Source organism: Staurois parvus, unplaced genomic scaffold (assembly GCF_062004578.1).
Source record: "Staurois parvus isolate SC_StPar_1 unplaced genomic scaffold, SC_StPar_1.0 ptg000340l, whole genome shotgun sequence".
NCBI lineage: Eukaryota > Metazoa > Chordata > Amphibia > Anura > Ranidae > Staurois > Staurois parvus.
Window position 1 is genome coordinate 5,145,492 of NW_028318136.1, and position 12,687 is coordinate 5,158,178.

At 43.3% G+C, this 12,687-nt stretch overlaps 1 protein-coding gene across 1 annotated transcript in view; it reads left to right on the forward strand.

Annotated features, from left to right (window-relative positions):
* The first annotated feature begins 2,031 nt into the window (after positions 1 to 2,031).
* Positions 2,032 to 12,687, forward strand: part of LOC149456979 (uncharacterized) — a 54,090-nt gene continuing 43,434 nt past the window's right edge. Inside the window, exon 1 of the mRNA XM_089684229.1 lies at positions 2,032 to 2,101. Within this exon, the coding sequence (XP_089540355.1) occupies positions 2,032 to 2,101 (70 nt within the window). The remainder of the gene's footprint in view (positions 2,102 to 12,687) is intronic.

The following is a 12,687-nucleotide window of genomic DNA, read 5'->3' on the forward strand; positions in this document are numbered from 1 at the left end:
GGCAGTCCAATGCCAATCAAAACTGCCTCTAGGTAATCCCAAGCTAGTCTGTCAAACGCCTTCTCGGCATCTAAAGAGAGAAAGAATCCGGACTGTTGATTTTGGGTTAACCAATGATGTATATTTATGGCCCTTATTGTGTTATCTCTGGCTTCTCTTCCCGGAACAAAACCCACCTGATCCGGAGATATGATGGATTCTATAACATGTAGTAGACGATTAGCCAGAATCTTGGCAAAGATCTTCAGATCAACATTCAATAGGGAAATTGGTCGGTAGTTCGCTGGGGACGTTGGATCCTTATTCTCCTTGGGTATAACCGTAATGTGAGCCTCGGAAAGATTGCGCATGGACTGCCCCGGAGTGTTTAATGAATTGAAAGCCTGGAGAAATGGGAGTGCTAAGCAGTTTTTTAAATACTCAGACCAGCCTGTCTGGCACTGACAACCATGCCATGTTCAAAGTCAGCTAAATCCCCTTTCATCTCCATTCTGATACTCGGTTGGAACTCCAGCAAGTCGTCTTCACCACGTCTAGATGCCTAAATGCATTGAGTTGCTGCCATGTGATTGGCTGATTAGCAATTTGTGTTACCAAGCAATTGAACAGGTGTACCTAATAAAGTGGCCTTACCCTCATTCCAAAGATTTTCTTTATATAATATGTACCTCCACTTTCTTCCCTTTTTCTCTCTTCCAAATGAACTCCCCGCAAAGAAAAAACATATATATAATCACCCCAAATGTGTAAACCATCCACCTGGTGCACTCCACACTTCACACCCTTCAAACTATGCACCTTACCAGATTCCCCTCTGGGGTGGAGTTTGTGCTGTATGGAAATGCAATTACTTTAGTAAATATAAATGGCTAAATACCTTTTCTCATCAGCAGTATATAGCAGTCTTGTGACTTCTAGCAGTGTCCATCAGTGCACTGGTTAATCTTGTAGGAGGAGTTTTCATTCTCCTATGACTGTCCTATTAGGCTGCATGAGCCCTGACCCTCTGTCTGGACAGTGTTGATTGGCCCTGTGATAATCACATGAATTCTCCCAAAAAGAAAACTTTCTAGCAATACACACCAAACTGAGCATGTGCAGCTTTCCCCCAAGCCTCCGTTCTATCAGCGGATGGACCGGGGACAGTAGAAGAATGGGAGGATCATAGAAGACAGGATAAAACATCCTTTTTACACAATGTGGAGGATTAACCCCTTAGGTTCTACAGTGAGTATAATAAGCATGCTTTACTGCATATACAGACTGATTTTACTGTTTAGTAACACTTTAAGAAGGAGGGGGTGCAGATGATGGAGCTGCAAAAAGCGGCTAAACCATGCATTTTTGCCACGCCCCAAGGGCAAGTCTATATGAAGCCTAAATATTCTTGGAAAAATGAAGAAAAATATAAATAAGGAACAAATAACTACAGAAGACCAGCCGCCATTCACATTGCATAGTTGTGTACTTTTTCCACAAAAAGTGAGTTCTCTGCATACACACACAAACATATTCGGGAAGAGATTGTGATGTATTCACATTCACTTCATATTCCATACGAAGTGACTCACAAGGTGCATCTTTAGTACCCTCTAGTGTAGTTAGGTTAGGTAAATTTATGCTGATTCACAGTAATCATGAGTCTGGGTGATTGTTGTGGGCTCAGCTTTAGGTCAAGCTGGAAGGCTCTGCAGATCAGACCTCTATCACCTCCCCCTGGTTCTGGAGGTCCATGGAAACGTCTAGAAACTAGTGGGCGGAGGTGCAGAGGCAAGGATCTGAATATTTATAAGTGTTTGACCAATCCCCAGGAGGGTGGTAAGTTGGACATATAAATACTGAGTAGCCTGGACAGAGGGAGTAGTGTGTGGTTGGGTGGAAGATGGAGTGCTGAGGGTCTTGAGGTCTGAGAGGGGACCCTCAGGAAGGTGGGTTCTACCTTCAGGCTGGAGCTGTGGAAGGAAGGAGAAGAAGCTGGAGAGAGGAATCTTCACTAACCCACAGTCTTATCCAAGATACATCCTGTCTAGCATGGGAAGACTAGCACAGCAGAAGGCCTCAACAGCAGTCTTATCCAAAGCCGCAGGATACAAAGGACAGTGTGAGTACATCCCCTAGGGCTTACAAGGGAGAAGGCTGCCAGATGCAATATCCATCATGCTTTCCTGGGAACAGTGTCACAGCTAACCCAAATCCCTTGCTCTGGAAAACTTTACAAGGCAGCCAGATGGGCTGATATTTTCTGCAAGTATTGGGAATTTTTACGACTTTCACCCAGGGAACATAGAGCTCCTAAAAGAGGAACCTTTGCTATTGTTCTTTTAGAGACTGATGTTATTCTGGAGGAAATACAGTCCAGGATCTGCAATTTCATGTACATAATGAAGGAAGTCTGTCCTCAAATTGTTCTGCCAAGTCAAGTTGGCCATCCCATAGTCCCTCATCCCCATCCAAGTTATTTCCCCTTAATAAAACAAAAATACAAGCCCATGGAATGGTTACTGACTCTGTGAAAAAGATGAGAAATGTTGCCTGGCTGTGCAGACAAAGGGAGACCCAAAATCCTTATGGGGTAGCGCTACACATAATTGTGACATAAACTACAAGTTGGAAGCAGTGTGAACCAGCAGGAATGTGTCCAATTGTACTTAAAGTGTTATTAAACCCCGGACCCTGCATTCACTATATCTGGTCTCCCACAGTACACAGAACATGGAAATGCAATTATTTTAGTAAACATAAACTACTAAATGCCTTTTCTCATCAGCAGTTAGAGAAGTCTTGTTGGCTTCTATCAGTGCTCAGCCGAGCACTGGTTAAAGCTTGGAAGAGGAGTTTTCTTTCTGCTCTGGGGGCTGCAGAACCCCTGCCCTTTTTCTGGACAGTGCTGATTGGTCCTGTGCTGATCACATGCACTCTCCCAAGAAAAAAAAAAAAAAACTCTAGCAATACACACCAAACTGAGCATGTGCACAGTGTCTCCACACGATATGTCTTATTAGGCGATAGGAGGGGGACACTGGAAGAAGGGAAGTATCAGAGAAGTCAGGATCAAATAGCCTTTTTACACAATGCAGAGGATTAAAGCCCTCAGGTTCCACAGTGTGTATAGCAAGTACAATTCTTTTTCCTGCATATACAGACTGATTTTACTGTTGTGGGTTTAGTAACACTTTAAAGGCAAAAGACACACATGCAGCTGTTGAGATTGCACTCCATAGAGGTGCACAGTGGCTAAATGGTTAACACTTCTGTCTAGCTGCACTAGGGTCATTGGTTTAAGGCACAACCTGCCTGGAGTTTGCATGTTCTGCCTGTGTGGGTTTCCTCCCACACTCCAAAGACATGCTGGTAGGTTAAATGGCTCCTGTTAAAATTAGCTCTGTTATGTGTATTTATGAATGTGAGTTAGGGACCTTAGATTGTATGCTAGTTCACACTACATGCATTCAGTGAGCTTTTTTTCCTGCATCCAAAATGCACAGAAAGTAGGTTATATGGTTGTCAGTGCCATAGTTCACATCAGTGCTTGCAGTTCCAGCAGGTTTCAGCTGCAGAAAAAAAAAGTAGAACAGGCTTCATTTTCCCTGCACAGAACTGTGCTGGAACGCAGTAAAAAAACATCACAAATGCACTGGAATGCACCGGAACGCACCAAAACGCACTGGAACGCACCAAAGGCACTAGAAACACACTGGAACACACACATCCTTATTGAAATTGAAGAAACAGAGAGGGGAAAAAATTAACCAGAACACATCAAAAACATAAAAAATGCACTGGAACGCGCCAAGGACATGCATGCAGAAACACATCCGGAATGCATCTGGACTGCATTTCTATGGTCTGAACCGACCCTGAGGGTTAGGGACTGATGTGAATGTATAATATATATGTAAAGCGCTGCGTAAATTGATGGCGCTATATAAGTGCCTGAAATATAACACATAGAGGTGGTTCTATGGCCTTATAGACCCTGATCACACCTGTGCATTTTCAGTCGAATTTAGGGGAAGTCCCTGCGCGCTGCCTCTTTGAAAATGCACGTTATATGGTATTCAGTGTTAACACACCTAAAAAAAACACTGGGCCGTATTCACATATTCAGCCCTCTGCAATAAATTTGCTGCGCCTTTAACTGTATCCCCCCCCCTTCCTCCCCATTTGTGATGAATGCTAGGAGAAGGATCAGGGGATAATCAGGGGGCATATAGGGCTACTAGAAAAACAAGAAGGAGGATTGATGGGCATGGGAGCAGGTAAACAAAGAGGAGGGCAGACACACACAGGGTGGAGGCTGGTGGGAAGGAGGGGGGTGATAATAACACAGGGCTTGAGAACGAGAGCGAGACGCACAGATCTGACCTAGAAATTCCTCAGTATGTTGGGAGAGTATGAGAAAAAAAAGCCTGGAATAAAGGAGCAGGGGGCCGAGCGGGGAGGGAGAGCGCAGGAAAACAGAGTGCTGTGTGTGCATGCGGATGTATGTTGTATGAGTATATATGGTGTATATGTCAGTGTATATGTTGTGTATATTTGGTACATCATTATTATTATTATACAGGATTTATATAGCACCAACAGTTTGCTCAGCACTTTACAATATAATGGGAGACAATACAGCAACAATACAGTTCAATACAAGAGGGATAGGAGAGCCCTGCCCCTTGGAGCTTACAATCTAGGTACATGTGAGAGTAGCTGGCATAAACAAAAGAATGCAATTTGTGTCTGCTGTATAAGATTTGTGTGCCTATCATTCATAAACAGGAGAATGCAGTATGTGTACTATGCATATGTTGCATTTTTCATTTGTGATTGTATGTGGTGTGTTTAGTATTGTATACACAGTATATGTTAAGCCTGGTACACACGATGTTAATATCATACAAGCGATCGTCTGTTTTTTTTCTTTTTTTGCATGCTAAAACCAATAGGTTACTAGAGTTCCAAAAATTCGCAGAAGACAGAATACAACTTCCCACGATCAGTAATATATTGTATTGTATTGTAATGGAATGTAACCTGGGCAGCACAGTGGCTAAATGGTTAGCACTTCCACCAGGCAGTACTAGGGTCATTGGTTCAAATCCCAGCCACAGCACCTTCTACCTGGAGTTTGCATGTTCTCCCTGTGCCTACGTGGGTTTCCTCCCACACTCCAAAGACATGCTGGTAGATGAATTAGCTCCTGTCTAAATTGGCCCTAGTATGTCTATGTATGAATATGAATTAGGGACCTTAGATTGCACACTCCTTGAGGGTTAGGGACTGATAAGAATATACAATATATATATGTAAAGCACTGCATAAACTGACAGTGCTATATAAATACCTGAAATAAGTAAAATAAATAATATTCTCTCATTTCCAAGTATGCGTGGTTTTCGATTTTCTTACTGTACTGATTAAACAAAAATTGTTCATTCTGTTATCGTACAAGTAAAAGTTTTGTGTTTGTCCCTTTGGATAATTTCGTTGTGATCGGCTGCCAAAAGCTGTGTACTAAAGATCAGATTATTGGGCAATTGCTCCAAAAACAGTATTTTTATTCCTCTATGAATGGGGGTAAGCATGCCCACGTACCAAAACCAATGGGACCCAACGAGTTAACCTAATTTGATAATAAGGATTTTTATAGGCAAGAGCCAGAGATCAGAGTGGCTAAATGGTTAGCACTTCCACCTCACAGTACTAGGGTTGGTGGTTCAAACCCCAACCGTGGTGCCACCTCCCTGGAGTTTGAATGTTCTCCTTTTGCCTCCAGGCAGTCCAGTTTCCTCCCACACTCCAAACACATACTAATAGGTAACTTGGATCTTGTCTAAATTGGCCCTAGTATGTGTATGTATGAATGTAAGTTACTGACCATAGGTTATAAACTGAAAAATTGCAGCTCAAAATTAGAAAATTTTAAAGTCTTTAAAAGCCCTCAAAGAAATAAGACAAGATGAAGGAGAATGGTCTGGATCTCATACACCAGGAAAAAATTGGCCCCTTACCGGACACTTTGACCATATATATAGCGGTCGGTATGCACAGTGTAATGAGGAATACATGTGGCAAATAATTTCCAATGGATATCGTCTCCCAGATAAGGATAATGATTCCGCTAAGAAAACCCCCCAATAACACCAGTAAGTAAGCACCATATAGTAGAGACTCAGAATGGCAGGCCATCCACAAAGGAAATCCTCTTGCACATATACGAAGAACTGTCCACTTTAAACTCATTAAACTTCCAAGAATCTCCCATCTGGCAATCAGAAAAGGAATAAAGAACAGACAGAACCCATAGTGTAGACCATAGATTGTACACCCTTTGAGGGTTAGGGACTGATGTGAAGGTACAATATACATATAAAGCACTACCAGGGGCGGACTGACAACTCATGGGGCCCCCGGGCAATAGGGGATCATGGGGCCCCTGTGCCCTAGCCCAAACTCAAAAAAGCCTATGAAAAGGTACCAGGGGCATCTCATGGGGCCCCCTACTGACCCCGGGCCCTCGGGCAGTGCCTGAGTTTCCAAATGGTCAGTCCGCCCCTGAGCACTACATAAATTAATGGAGTTATATAAATACCTGTAATAAGTGAAATAAATCTTGTGTTCAAATTTTCCTAAAGAAAGAGATCAAACACATATTGTCCATTCCTTCTTCAAAAGCGATATCATAAGAGATTGTATGTTTTAATGAGCAGGGCCCTCTGTTTCCTCTTGTACCAAATTGTGACTGTAATGTCTACCTTCATTTTGTAAAGTGCTGCCCAAACTGTTGGCGCTATATAAATCCTGTATAATAATATGAAGAAGAAGATGAAGAAGAAAGATGACCTCTTACTGTGTTATCAAAGCCACACCAATTTTCATCAGGGATCAAAATTTAACAGCAATATACTGCTTGTCTTAGGAGACTATTACAATATATCCCTATTCTCATCATGGTAAATCGTATATCCACGATAAGTATAGTTAGTCATCTTTTTAAGAGATCCATTGTGGACAAGAAATAACTGAATTAAATATTATTCACCTATCAGTGTTTTCAGCTTCACCGTTCAGCAATGTTTTCTCTTCAACCATTCTCATTGTCACTGTATGTATGTACATATATGTTCATTCATGGAGGAGGCTATTCCCCAATTTGTCTCTGACTGAAGACTGCAGCTATAAGCTATTTCTAAAAGGGAGGGGGGGGGGGGGGGGATTGATTTTCTAGCTCTATACATTGTATCTCAGAGTTCACCCATACCTATAACTCCTAATGCCTCTTTCCCGGAAGGAATCATGCATAAGTAGGCATATTGATGTTATCTTGATCCCAATCAATATCAATGGATAGGCAAAGGTTGCTTGATCTCAATCCTATAAACAACTATAAAGTGATCTAAATCATATAGAAAATAAGAGTGCTCAAACCCAAAAAAAGAAAAAGAACCTGGCTAAATGGTTAGCACTTCCACCTGGCAGTACTAGAGTCGTGGATTCAAATCCCAGCCATGGCACCTCCTGCCTGGTGTTTGCATGTTCTGCCTGTGTGGGTTTCCTCCAGTTTCTCACCACACTCCAAAGACATGCTGGTAGGTTAATTGTTTCCTGTCTAAATTCTCCCTAGTATGTGTATGTATTAAGGTAAGCTAGGGACCTTAGATTGTACACCCCTTGAGGGTTAGGGACTGATGTGAATGTACAAATATATATGTGTAAATTGACAGCTCTATATAAGTACCTGAAATAAATAACCTCAACATGTTTCACTCTTACAATGGAGTTTGTCAGGAGTAAATATATGTGCACCCCATATTGTGTCAAGCAAAAGCACATGGTTCAAAGCTTGGACTGTTTGTTTGGGATTTATATTCTCCCCTTTCAAAGATGGCCGCTGCGTCATCGTGCTGCACCCATACGTCGTGATGTCACTGCGTAATGACGCGATCTTGTGGAAAGAATATCAAATGACACTAACAACACTGAATATCACTACAGCATCAGTGCCAATCAATTAGTGATATAATCTCTCACATAGGCAAAGTGGCATAGACTCACACCGTAACCTTGGCATCCCCGTACCTCCACAATTTATCAAAGTATTTTTTTTCACACCCCGGTGATTGTTTATATATGTATCGGCATGCTTCTGTAGAGGAAGATACATGTCATAAATTTGAAGTTCTACACCATTCCTTCTACTCCAGCCCTCCATAAATTGCCCAATACTGAATATCACCATTTTGAATACCTACAGTAAGCCCACATACATTTCTTGTAGATTCCAATCTATCTAATACCACGTTTTGAACCCAAAACACATCCCACATATTAGTATATACATATATCCATGAAAGAGAGGTGCCCAAACCAGGGACAGACTGACAACTCTTGGGGCCCCCGGGCAATAGGCGATCATGGGGCCCCTTTGTCCTTGCCCAAACTCAAAAAAGCCTATGAAAAAGGTACCAGGGGCATCTCGTGGGGCCCCCTACTGACCCTGGGCCCACGGGCAGTGCCCGAGTTTCCAAATGGTCAGTCCGCCCCTGGCCCAAACACATGTCGAAAGCAATCTTACTTCATGTATTAACCATTCACAAATGGCAAATAGGTAAATCCCTCTTTAAGACCATGAGGGGATATAGACCCCAGCCGGAAGATCCATTTTGCTTCTAATTTCAATAGGATTTTATCCAGGTCTCCCTTCCTGGGACCCAATCTAGCGTTCTGTACTGCCCAGAATGATAAACACTCTGTTTTACCATTGTGTTTCTCTAGAATGTGTCTCACTATCAGACTATCTTTTTTAAGGATGATGTCATTCACATGCTCCAATATTCTACGTCTTAATAGACAAATCGTTTTTCCAACAAATAAATAAGGGAAGGGACATTTTGCCACATACAGTAGATTACACCTTTTGTGTTACAATTTAAAAAATGTTTAATGGTTATAATTTCACCGTGTGTTGGATTGGTGAACTCTTTTATCTTAGGGACATAGGTACAAGCCTTACAATGACCACATCTATGGCTTACAATAGGTTTGTCTGGCAGCCACATATGTGTTTGCCATGGCTGAGATATTCTTTCCATATGACTATGGTCCAACAAGTCTCGTAGGCGTTTTCCTTTTCGATATGTAAACAAGGGAACATTTGATAATATATTTGATAGATCTTTATCGTCAAGCGATATATGTCAATACTTCTTTACAATATTATAGATCTGCCTGTGATTGTCTACAATATGTTCCTATCAGGGGTGGACTGAAAACTCATGGGGCCCCTGGACAATAGGGGATCATGGGGCCCCTGTGTCCTTGCCCATACTCAAACCACTCCCAAAAAAGCCTATGAAAGTTACCAGGGGCATCTCATGGGGCCCCCTACTGACCCAGGGCCCTCGAGCAGTGCCCGAGTATCTGAATGGTCAGTCCTCCCCAGGCTCCTATTATCCTCATTTCACCTTTTTAAACCTTTTGGGAAAAAGAAACTGTTCTCTGGGGATGCTTCTTACCTTATCGTAAGATTTTTTAAGATCCAGCATTTTGTATCCCCTTTTCTTAAATCGTTCATACAATTCAGTGCTTTCTATTTGAAAAGTTTCCTCTGAGGAGCAATTCTTCCTGGCCCTTTAAAACTGTGCAGTTGGGATCTCATGTTTGAGGGGGTCAGGATGATGACTTTTCCAATGTAGGAGATTATTTGTAGAGGTTGGCTTACGGTTTAGTGCAGTAACTACTTTTCCTTCATTATCCCTTGTTATACACAAATCGAGAAAGTTGATGCTGTCCCTATGGATTTCACTAGTAAAGTACATACCTATGTCATTGGCATTAAGAGTTCTAACTAAATCATGGAAATTTGTTTCCACTCCCTGCCACAAAATGAATACATCATCAATGCATCTGGCCCAAAGTAATATTTTTGATGTAAAGTTCTCCATATTGTCAGCGAATACAACTGTTTTTTTCCCACCAACCTAAAAATAAATTGGCGTAAGTGGGGGCAGAAGATGTGCCCATTGCTGTGCCTTTTGTATGTTTATATATTCTACTATCAAATATGAAGAAGTTATGTTCAAGAACAAACCTTAATAATCTAAGGATGAAATCAGTGTGCAGTTGAAAAGCTGCTCCACAATATTGTAGGAAGTATTCACAGGCTCGTAATCCTAGACCGCGTTCTCTGTTACTATTTAGGGCCTCTACGTCTAAGCTTGCCAGCCACTTATCCTCTGTCAGGACAGAAAAACAGTATTTTTAGTCAGATTTTCTCATCGTGTGTACTAGGTATTAGCGTATGTATATATCCTGCAAGTGTGTGTGTTTGTGTGTGATTGTCAGTTGTGCGATAGTGCACTTGTTAAATACATGAGTATGCTTGTTTGTCATAGTATGTGATGGATATAGAAAAGAGCTCCAGCGTCCTCCAAACTCATCTCTAGATGAACTTCGAACGTGCACTTTTTTTCTCACTCCAATGATCTGTGGCCCCTATTAATCTCTTTATCGTAACATCCAACCACTGCATTGCTGTCATTGCTGTCATTGCTGTCATCCAACCACTGCATTGCTGTCATTCTGGGGCATGCTCCATCAGCACCCCTAGTACTGTGACTGAACTGTCACAGACAGCTTACAGCTAGCTACAGACAATCAGGAGTAGGCAGCCAATCACAGTGCAGCAAGGTCAGGATCCCCACTTACCATCTCCAGGCATCATGGCCTATGGCTCTGACCAGCGTCAATGGGATTATTATATACTGTATATTAATATTACAATATATAATTAATAATGCATTATATAAATAGACCGTTAATATAATATTAATGTATTAATATTAATAAAATTAACACTTCCCAACCAAACAGAAGACGTCCTCGGTTGGAAGTGGCATATTGCTGTAGCCATAACCATGGTATTTTTTTTCAGTCAGGGATTCTCAGCTAATCCAACGCTGAGATCACTTTTAGAAGTGGCGGGAGGTGTTGCTCCCCACAATGCTTTCCAGTGGTTTCCAGACTTACCTGCATGATCAGGGAGCCCGGGAAACGATCCAGCAATCACGGTGGCTGGGCATAGAGATTAACTGAGGAAAGATGGCCTATGGTCTAGGACAGTGGCCTTCAAACTTCGGCCCACGGACGAATGCTCCTTTTGCTTGCTTCTGTCCGGTCCTCTGGGTACTTTTCCTCCCCCTGACACCAACAAGAAGGCACCATTTCTTGCACTGGCACTGACAGTGGGGAACCATTTGTCAGGGATCCGGGTGTGACCAGAAATGTGTGGACTGACACAGGGAAGTAGCAGGCTTCAGGAACACAGGCGTAGTCAGGGCTGGAGAGGTGGAATGGTCAGGCGGGCCATAAGGTACCGTCAGGCACCGCCCGGCGGGATCTCTAGTGACCCACAGAACAGGATTCCCCAGGGCGTGGAGTCTAAGCCCCAGTCTGCCTTTTCACCAGAGCCCCTGATGGTGGAAATGGACTTGGCGCAGGACTGAGACCAAGTCGCGGCCCCTGAGTGCACCAAACTGTGGTAGAGGGGTCCGCCGAGGGTATGTATCGGGGGAAAGCCTGATGTGAAGGGGCTGGCAGGTTTGGACAGTAGTGACTGGATCCGTGCTGGATGGATGGATCGTCTGGGTAGCGTCAGGCGTAGTCAGGCAGGCCAGGTCAGCAACGTGCGGGCAGTGAGGTACCGGAGGAGCAGGCAGAGAATAGTCAGGGTCACAGGCTGGGTTCAGTAACTCACGGGCAGAGCGGTACAGAGGATCAGGCAGAAGGATGGTCAGGCAAGCCAGGGGTTCAACAGGAGACGGTCAGCAGAGGTCAGGATCAAAGCAGGGTCAGCAACTAGGCAGATAGGCAGGAACACAGGATACCAGGTACAGGGGCTCATGGGAAACATACACCAAGGCACTGACTGCAGGTCTGGCCATTCCTTAAATACACCTCCTGCAATCAGCCCCAGGTGTTGGCTGATTGCAGGAGTGAGCTTCTGGCTGCTGAGAGCACCCGCTGGTCAGCCCTGGTACTGCAGCCCACACGGCAGGTGAGTCCCACCACCAGTGCTGAGTCCATTCCTGACACCATTCCTCTCACTGACACCAATAATCGGGCATTTTTCCTTCCGACACCAATGATGGGGCACAATTTCTCCCACTGATATAGAGAATTAGGCACTATTCCTACAACTAATACCAATGATGGGGCACTATTCCTCCCTCTGATACCAATGATGGGACACTATTCCTCCCTCTGATACCAATGATAGGGCACTATTCATCCCACTGACACCAATGATGGGGCACTATTCCTCCAACCAATAACAATTAAGCGGCACTATTCCTCCCACTGATACCAATGATGAGGCACTATTCCTTCCACTGACGCCAATGATGGGGCATTATTTCACCCACTGTCACCAATGTTGGGGCATTATTCATCCCACTAATACCAATGATAAGGCACTATTCCTCCAACAAATACCAGTAATATGGCATTATTCCTCCAAATAATAACAATGATTGAACACTATTCCTCCTTTCACTGACTACAAGCACTGTGTAATTTTTTTTTTACTCCCACTTTCGCTGGGACATTTTCTACTCCCACTGGCCACTCCGGCCCCCCTAAAGTCTGAAGGACAGTAAGCTGGTCCTTTGTTTTGAAAGTTTGAAGACCTCTGGTCTA